General features: G+C 34.7%; 1 protein-coding gene and 1 long non-coding RNA gene across 2 annotated transcripts; one reads left to right on the top strand and one right to left on the bottom strand.

Annotated features, from left to right (window-relative positions):
- Positions 1-867: 867 nt before the first annotated feature.
- LOC111877832 (uncharacterized) lies at positions 868-3,370 on the top strand. Its single transcript, XM_023874336.3, has 4 exons — positions 868-1,742; positions 1,822-1,985; positions 2,537-2,611; positions 2,728-3,370. Exons 1-4 carry the CDS (start codon positions 1,052-1,054, stop codon positions 3,106-3,108), a joined length of 1,311 nt encoding a protein of 436 aa, XP_023730104.1. The 5' UTR covers positions 868-1,051; the 3' UTR covers positions 3,109-3,370.
- Positions 3,371-4,804: 1,434 nt separating this feature from the next.
- Positions 4,805-5,914, bottom strand: LOC111877829 (uncharacterized). The gene is made up of 2 exons (XR_002845542.3): positions 5,525-5,914; positions 4,805-5,179 (listed from the first exon to the last, which is right to left on the bottom strand). It is a non-coding gene; the product is annotated as an uncharacterized LOC111877829 (long non-coding RNA).
- Positions 5,915-9,725: the final 3,811 nt, after the last annotated feature.

Genomic DNA, 9,725 nt, shown 5'->3' with positions numbered 1-9,725 from the left:
GTGCCCTACATTCCTCGTCCCCTTTTTCTGATCGATAAAAATCGAAATCATGATTCACATTTCTGTCATCGTCGTTCACAATAGAAAAAACCCTACGCTCGTCCTCATCGTTTCAAAATTGATCAATCTTCTCAACTATTGCCAAATGTTATTTTGGATATGGTTAAAAACTTAATATTTATATTTTAGTTTGGGTGTTAAATGTTTAATGTTTAACTTATATACTTATATATGAATTTTTCGGTGTTTAATGTTTAGTGTTTAATATGTTGCTTAATAACCATATCTCAAGATTTTGGTGATTGGATTTTACATTCTTATATCTCAATAATAGTTAATTCGTGTTTACATTCTCTATACAAATTCTAACATTTTTTTGCACCTTTAAAATAATTATATATACTTTACATTATTTTTAATTAACAAATTTGTTTTTTTTAAAAGATTTGTTATGGGTCATAAAAAATAAAATATTTATAATGATATTGTAAATGTTATTTGTGTTACAGAATCATAATATGGTTTATTCGGTTATTTTAAGTATATTAGCTTCTTGATCATTTTGTACATGTTATTCAAGTTATTCAGGTAATAATCGAACCAAACCGATTAATATCCGAATCGAACCGAATCCGTATTGGCTAATCGGTCCATATAATTACTCTTATTTGGTTTTCGGATTTGAATCGGTTGAGTCTAGTTCCAACATGGACTTGAATAACATACCTAGGTATTATAAAACGAGGATCATGTGACAAAAAAATAGTGTTATAACATAATGCTAGGAAAAAAAAGATAACCATTTTTCCTATGTTTTTGTTTTAATTTTTGACACTAATTTTTTTTTTCGAAATGCAATAAAAACACCCGGGATAACGAGAAGCCATCCCTCTCCCTTAAGTCTTTCAACCCCAACTTGCCGCCGCTTCGATCTTGCCCTCCCTGCAAACCCTACCAAAAATCTTTCAACACCGCCGTTGACGGCGGCTCCGATACCTCAATATCCTCTCCGTTACCCCATTCCTTCTCGCAACAACTGCGAATTCCAGAAATGGCGTCAGGCACGGCTACTTCTGACGTCACTGATGGACCAGTGCTCACTCTTATCAACAAACGCATCCGTAACCTAAGGAAAAAGCTCAACCGAATCGCGCAGCTCGAAGATTCCATCGCTCAGGGAAAATCCATTATCAAGAACAAGGAACAGGAGGAACTCCTGAAATCGAAGCCTGCGATCATCGCCGCTGTTGACGAGCTAGAGAAGTTCCGTCAGCCCCTATCCGTGGCCATCGATGAAGAAATCAGTCTCGCGCTTCAACGCCGTCATGTGACGGCATCGGAAGACAATGATAACGACGATGACAGTAATAAAGCACAAACCCTAGATAAAGAGCAACAGGAAACGGAGCCTCCGGCTTTAGCGGTGGACGATCTGCTGAGTTTGATTTACTTCGGGAGTATGTTTGAGGTCAAATCGCAAAATGATTTCAATTCGATAATGTTGACAAGGTCGCACGAGAGGAATTGTTGCTTGACGTATGATTATGTTACCGATGATGATGCTGCTGTCATGTTGGGAGAGAGGGATTTGGATTTGATCTCAATGATGGGCTCTCTTTTGATTTCTAGACCCGTGGACTCTAGTCTTTCGCATCAAGATGCCTTACAGAGATGCGTTGAGCATGCTAAGCTTTGGCTTTCAAAGTCTGAGCAGCATATTGATTCAAATAGCAATGTTACTTGTATGATACAATATACTTTCTTTCAACTCATTGTAATGTTTACATAAACTCTGCTTCGAGTAACTGCTTTATTTTACAGATGCTGATTTGAGAGAGAAGTTGACAAAGATTATGGGCTCAGATTACTTCAAAATAACGCCAGAGATGAAAGCTCCTGCTGATGTTGCGGCTGAAGCTGCTGGAAATTATTCATTCCAAGTGCCTGTTCAGCTGGAGGCTTCAGTCACTCGATATGAACAAAAGGTATAATTCTGGGTTTCTATCATCTTTTGTGTTTCTTATAGAAATCTGCTTGCATTCTCCCAGTTTTGTTGTTTGTCTTGATGTACATTGTGCTTTCAGCATCCAACCTCTACATTTTCTCCTCATTTAATTGAAAATGAAGGAGACGTATCTAACTTCTATCCCCTCTATAAAATGCATACATCGATCAAGCAAAACTTTGTTTTGAACTTTGATTCTCTCTTATCTGAAATGTTGTCAAATGTCAATATCTTATATGTTTTTTAGAAAGATTTTCTCTATTGCAACCCTTGAAAGAAAGAAAGCTGCGAATAATGTTAAGTTGTTTCCCCAATGCATAACTTCATCTTGAGGTCATTGTTTTCTCAGGCATTTTTCTCCATAGCAGCCTGATCCTCACATAAAAAGTTCTCAATTTTTGTACTAATTATTACAATTCTTGTGTAACAAGTAACAACTCATGTTTATAATTCATTATTGATGTTGTGAAAAAAAGTCTGGATTTGGTTTATTGATTTATATTTCTTTTCCAATTTTCAATTGTTTGACAGGAAGAAGATGTAACAGATCATCAAAGAAGTGAAACTTATGAAGACCAATCTGCCCCTATTGAAAATTCTCACAAGGTATAGCTTTTATTCTGTCTATAAGGTAGTGATTGAGGATAAAATGGAATGTGATTCATATCATTTTTTTTCATCATAAAATAAAAAAGTTTTATTTATTTATTTATTCTCACCAGGATGAAACAGAAGCTGAAAACTCGATTGAAGTACAAGTTCAAGAAGAGCCAACAGAACCACAAGCGGGAGGTGAAGACAACAAAGACCAACACGTAAACCGGCGACCCTATCAGAACCAGAGAGGTGGCGGCGGTGGTGGTCGTGGTGGTGGTCGGAGAGGTTACTCGAATGGGCGTGGCGGTCGAAGTGGCGGCAGAGGCGGACCTTACCAGAATGGAAGGAACAATTACTATGAGCAGCAGCCGGGAAATTATTACCCACGAAACTATAATGGTGGTGGTAGGGGAAGGGGTGGTGGTGGTGGTGGTGGGAGGGGTAGTTTTGGTAATTCGTACAACCACCATGTTAATGCTTCTGGGGTTGAAGCTGTGGAGTCTTGACCATTGATGCTTTGCGGGGACCCTTTTCTTTAACCCAGGTTAAGTTAAAATTTATGTGGGATAAAGATTAGCAAAAAAAAAAAAAAAAAAAAAAAAACATGTTTGGACTTTGGACTACAACTTAGTTGGGGTTAAATATTGTATGGTGTTTTTGACCTCTTAATTCTATTGGGATTCTCATATTCATACACTTTGCTTTTCTATTTTGTGTTTTGCTTTTGTGGTTCTTTAATCCTTTATATATTAAGCCAAATTTCAGAAAGCCTATATTTACACTGAAAATGCATTACAAAAAAAATATTTTTCTAAAGAAAAACATTGATAATTTGATTTTTTTAAAGCCGTTATTTACCTACAAAAACTGTTTAGCAGCTTAGACCAAAACAGTTTAGTGTGGTTCACTTATGATGATCTGAAATTATCTCAAGTATTTGTAACTCGTAATTGATTTTAGTACGTCAACAATGAAATAATTGAAAACAACAACAGACTTTTGGCATGAGTTCAATTAGAAACCTGCAAAAAGGGCAAGCTAGGGAATAATAAGGCGTAGTTTGCTGTAAGACATAAGGGTCCTATTAGGCCATACAGTGTGGCTGTGGCCTGAGACCGCGGTTCGTGCCACCTGGACCGCGCACACCGCCCCCAGACCGCAGTCTTGCGAGGTTTTGCCCGCAGTGTGGCTGTAGAGCACCGTGGTATTTGATTGGCTGTTGCTTTATTCCATGTTTGACAGTTGAACGGTCAAGATTCGTGTATTTTTTTTTACTCCATATATATATATATATATATATATATATATATATATATATATATATATATATATATATATATATATATATATATATATATATATATATATATATATATATATATATATATATATATATATATATATATATATATATATATATATATATATATATATATAATATGTCATTTTTTCCTTTTCCTTGTAAGATAGATAAGGGCATAGGTGCTCGATTCGATCTATTTCTTTACTTCCCCGTGAATCGTATGTTTGTAACAATATGGACAGAATTTTCGCAACTCCAATTGATTAGGCGTATTGTGCCGGTTCTTTTGAATAATATATCTGGAAATGCCCGTTGATGCCTTATTAACATTAACACCGTTTCGAACACAAGCGGTACATTCCAAAAGAAACGGTACATTCCAAAAGAACCGGTATATATATATATATATATATATATATATATATATATATATATATATATATATATATATATATATATATATATATAACATGAAAAGGTTGAGAACGCGAGAAAGTTTTTAAACCAATCATTTTACAATAGTAAATTAATAAATTGGTTTTTAAATTAAACTGTAACATATTAAAATTTAATTCCACATTTCCTTAGTCATAGCACTAATAAATAATAACTGTAGTTACCTAAAAAAAAGAAATTAATATTTTTTTTTGGTAATGGAGTATAAGTTATTTCTCAGTGGACTTTTCTGTCAAATTAAAAAAACAAATAAATTTTTTTCCTGCAATTTTTTTTAAGGACGTTTTTTTCTTCATTTTTAGTTCACCTAACTTCATTCATAAATGAATAAAATGATAATGTGGTCATAACTCTATTAGATTAGTATTTTAACTAATTTTTTTTAGGGAATAAAAAATCAAAATACACATGTTATCATAAATGAATAAAATACAATATTGATATAGAAAATGCTATACATTCTTAATCATATATGATTTAAATCACTTCCATCAAGTTCATACATTTATACAACTAAATATTCATAAATAAATGTTCCAAGACTAAGTTCATATATTTATACATGATCATAACAAATAAGGATTAAACCGCTTCTGAAACAAAAAAAAAAAAAAAGTTGCAAAATTCATCCCTATGTCAGTCTTCTCTTGAATCGATCGCAATCCCATTCTTCCCTTTGAATCAAATCGCAAACTACAAATAATTTGTAATTGGTCATCACCTCTTTAAAACAATAAATATTGTCTGATTTGTGAGCTTTTGTGACATGCAGTAGTGATACCTAAAACTTTCCAGCATCCTTTTTCTTTGTTCAATCTCTACAAAATAATGACAATAATTGTAAATACAATACAATATTTACAAAATGTTAAAAAGAATGATTCATAGCAAAAACATGTTTTATAATCATAAAGGATTACAACCGGTGTTCTTAAAATTTAAATTACCTATAGTTATATTCATTTCGTTATAATCATAAATGATTACAAGTGGTGTTCTTAAAAAATATATTGCCTATAGTTATAATCATTTAGATATAATCATAAATGATTATGTTCAGTTGCATCTATATTAAACAACATCCATACTATCCCATTCGAGTACATGGCCTCTAAATGATATGTTTATGTCTAGATATAAAAGGAAATAAAATTTTCTATTACCAGAATACCAATGAGGAAAGGTTGGTGGTTACTCGGTGATGTTTGACGATGGAGTTGTGCAGTTGGTTTCCGATATATATATATATATATATATATATATATATATATATATATATATATATATATATATATATATATATATATATATATATATATATATATATACACGCAAGAAATCGAGATGAAGACAGAGCTACAACTGAGGTTATCATAAACGAATCTGCTGAAATTTGAAATCAAAAGATAACAGAGAATGATGGCGGTCGGATTACGGTTGCAATGGTGGCTGTGGAGAATAAGAGAATTGATTCTTCTCATAGAGATGTGGTCGACGCTAGGTGACTGATAAGGGTTTATGGTGGTTGTGGGATGTAGCCCTGATTTAATTAAAGAGATATTGACGGATTTCCCCTAAATTCATGGAAATCAAAACCTTTAATACCTTTACTTCAACTTTAAAATTACAATTTCATCCTATAATTTCTAGAATTTACATAAATGATTATTTTTATTAGCCATAGATCTAAAGATTTATAAAAGTTCTGTTCTCGCGTTTTCAACTTTTTGAGTATTCTCGATTTAACTTACCTCTCTCTTTCTCTCTCTCTCTCTCTCTCTCTCTATATATATATATATATATATATATATATATATATATATATATATATATATATATATATATTACCATTTTAAACATTCACACCACCTTTACACAAATATTTACACAATTTTTTCATCCAATTTTTTTTTTGAAAAATGTCTTCTTCCAAAAGGCCTAGCAAAGAAAAAACACCAGTCAGAAACACCAACACCCCAATACCTTCATTTGATCAACAAATTTTCTCACCCCCGTATTATCACTACGGCGGTATGTTTCCGTATTTTCCACAATGACCAGCGCAACCACTACCACAAACACAAACACTACCACAACCCGACATAAATTTTAATCCATTTGATTTTTTGTCTCAACCCGAGTTTGTTCAACAAACACAAACACAACTAGAAACAGTCGTTTCTGATTCCGAACCGGAATTCGTTATAGAAACTCAGCCCACTCGAGCAGCAACTAAAAGAAAAGAGAAGGCAGAGACTAAATGTTGGGAACCCCTGAAAATGTTAGTGTTGACACAATCTTAGATCGATATTTCAGAAGATGCGAAGGTTGGAAAAGATCAAAAGCATGACCGCTTTTGGATTCACGTTTTACATAGGTTCCATAAATGAATGAACCGTGGAGAATACCGTTCAAAATAGGGGTGAGCATTTGGACCTGACTGGACCGGACCGGTTATGGAGAATTTTGTGGACCATGGACCGGACCGGATGAGTCGTGTCCGTGTCCAGGTCCAGGTCCGGGTTTTCCGGTTTTGGACCCATTTGGACCGGTACAACTTTAATTGCATAGAGTATAAGTAATCTACATTGATGTATAATATTATAACTTTCAATTTGCAAACTAGTCTGATACTCACTTAAAACTCTACCACATGTGCTAAATGCGGACTCGGAATTATAGTATAAAATAATACTAAAAAGTTGAAATATTTCAGCTTTGATAGCTCTACTTTAAAGGATTATAACTCAGTGAATATAATACCAAAATAAACAAAATTATAGTCTAAATTCAACTACAACTATAAACTAAATGTTGGAAAAACCGGAGGTCAATCCGACTTAAAACGAATGAGTTATGGGTGTTTAAAAAACATCACAGATTACAAAATCTTGCTGAAAAGCTGAATTTTTTCAGCTTTGATAGCTCTACTTTGAAGGATTGTAACTCAGTGAATATAATACAAAAATAAACAAAACTATAGTCTAAACTCATCTACAAACTATAAACTAAATATTGGAAAAAATCACCGGTCAATCCGACTTAAAACAAAAGAGTTATGAGTGTTTAAAAAACGTCACAGATTAGAAAATCTTGCTGAAAAGCTGAATTTTTCCAGCTTTGATAGCTCTACTTTGAAGGATTGTAACTCGGTGAATATAATACCAAAATAAACAAAATTATAGTCTAAATTCATTTACGAACTGTAAACAAAATGTTCGAAAAAATCGCAAGTCAATCCGACTTAAAACGAATGAGTTATGAGTGTTTAAAAAACATCATAGAAATCTTTAACATGTCCAACCGGTTCTAAACCCGGTAAAAACCGGACCGAACCGGGAAAAAAAACCGGACTAGACCGGAGAGAAATCTTAGAACCGAGAACCGGCCCGGGGGTCCAAAAAAATGGTTCGGTCCGGTCCACCGGTCCAAATGCTCACCCCTAGTTCAAAACATCAGGTGTACTCCAAATGGGGGAAGATGAACAAGGAGATCATGTTGTTTAATGACTTGTGGAACAACATGAAACATCAATGGAAAAGTGGAGAAAGCGATGAAGTGATTTGAAGAAAGTGTATCAAAAAGAAAATCTGTGTAACGACCAAAAATTTCAACCAAATTAAAACATTTTATTTTATTCAAAAACCATTACGTTCGTACATCTTGTTTTCAAGATAGTTTAAACATCAGAGTATTCCCCCAGAACCATATCACATAAATCATAAAACATGAGGAGCGGTACGATCACGCCTTCGCCTTACCACGATCTCCTGAAGCACCTGAAACAATAAACCACAACTGTAAGCCATAAAGCTTAGTGAGTTCCCCCAAAGTACCCATACACACATAAACATACGCATACAAAAAAGAACAACATACTACGGGTCCAATCAACCTTCCGGTTGGAATACCCTCAGCCCTCAACCATCGGGTTGGAATGCCTACATAACACGAGCCCAATCATCCTACCGGGATGGAATACTCTCGGACCACAACCATCGGGTTGGAATGCCCAAACACCTATACGTACAACAATAGCTACTATGGGTCCAATCATCCCTTAGGATGGAATACCCCAGGCCCCTAAACCATCGGGTTGGAATGCCAACATACTATGAGTCCAATCATCCTACCAGGATGGAGTACTCCTGGCCCACAACCATCGGGTTGGAATGTGTGACAACCCGAAATTTCCATTCTGAACAAACCAAATCAAGCCAATAGAAGTTAGAACAGTTACAGTGAAATTCCAGATTTTGGGTATAAGTTTGAGTATTTCAGGATTAGCACTTAAGGAGATATCAGGAGAGTGGATGCACTAGGGTTTTGTGCAACACTTTTATTCCAATACTCTAGGATATTAGAGTTCATTCCGGGAATAAAATATTTTTTTACCAAAAACTCAGGACTATATATAGAAATCTGAACCATATTTATTCATTAGTTACATTTCCAACTAGAGAAAAGCCGAATTCTCTCTCACGGATCTTCGGGTTTTTATCCCAAATCGTGAGTACTTCTATCTAGTTGTATTATATAGCTTAGATTGTGTTTAGAAACATCAAAATCATGTCAAAACACCAAGATCTGTGAGTTTACCACCCAAGAACACCTTGGGGAGTAAACTCCTTTTTAAGGGCCAAAAGAGTGCCCAATGTCCCTCAAATCCTTGGAACTCAAACTAGAAGCCACCATTACATGTTTAGACAACAAAATCAATTAGAAACAAAGGGTGAAAGTGAGTTCACGGCCAAGGAAGTTCTTGGGCCGTGAACTCCATTTTTAGGTGCCAAAACACCCTAAAAACCTTCCTTAAGCCAAGAGACTAATTTAGAAAAGTACCCTAATGTGTTTAGGACTAGCAAACACCTTTAGAACACCAAGAAAAAGGTGTTCACGGCCCAAGAAGTTCCAGGGCCGTGAACTCCAAATAATAGTGCCAAATGGTGCTATAAACTCTTCTAAAGCCTTGTACACTAGCATAAGTTTAGTTCCTAGTAAAATTAGGGACTTGAAAACACCACAAACACCCTCCCAAGGGAGATTACGGCCGTAATCTCCAAGGGATATGGTCCCAGGGTCGTAAACTCCTAAAAGGAGTTATATTATGCCCTAAACTCTTCCTTAGACCAAACCATTAAAGTAGAAATGCTTCTTAGGACCTTATAGAGCATCAAACATCAAATGGACACATAAGTATGAGCTTACGGCCGTAAACTCATGAGTTTACGACCGTAAACTCATTTAGTAGTGTCTTTAGGGTCGTGAACTCCCTTATGGAGTTTTCCTTGAGCCCTACACATAATAGCTTCCCCTACAAACACTTAGATGCAATCCTAGAGGCTAATAACACTTGATAAAGGT

Source organism: Lactuca sativa, chromosome 8 (assembly GCF_002870075.4).
Source record: "Lactuca sativa cultivar Salinas chromosome 8, Lsat_Salinas_v11, whole genome shotgun sequence".
Classification (NCBI taxonomy): domain Eukaryota; kingdom Viridiplantae; phylum Streptophyta; class Magnoliopsida; order Asterales; family Asteraceae; genus Lactuca; species Lactuca sativa.
Note: the sequence above shows the minus strand (reverse complement) of the source record. Positions and strands in the feature narration are given on the sequence as shown.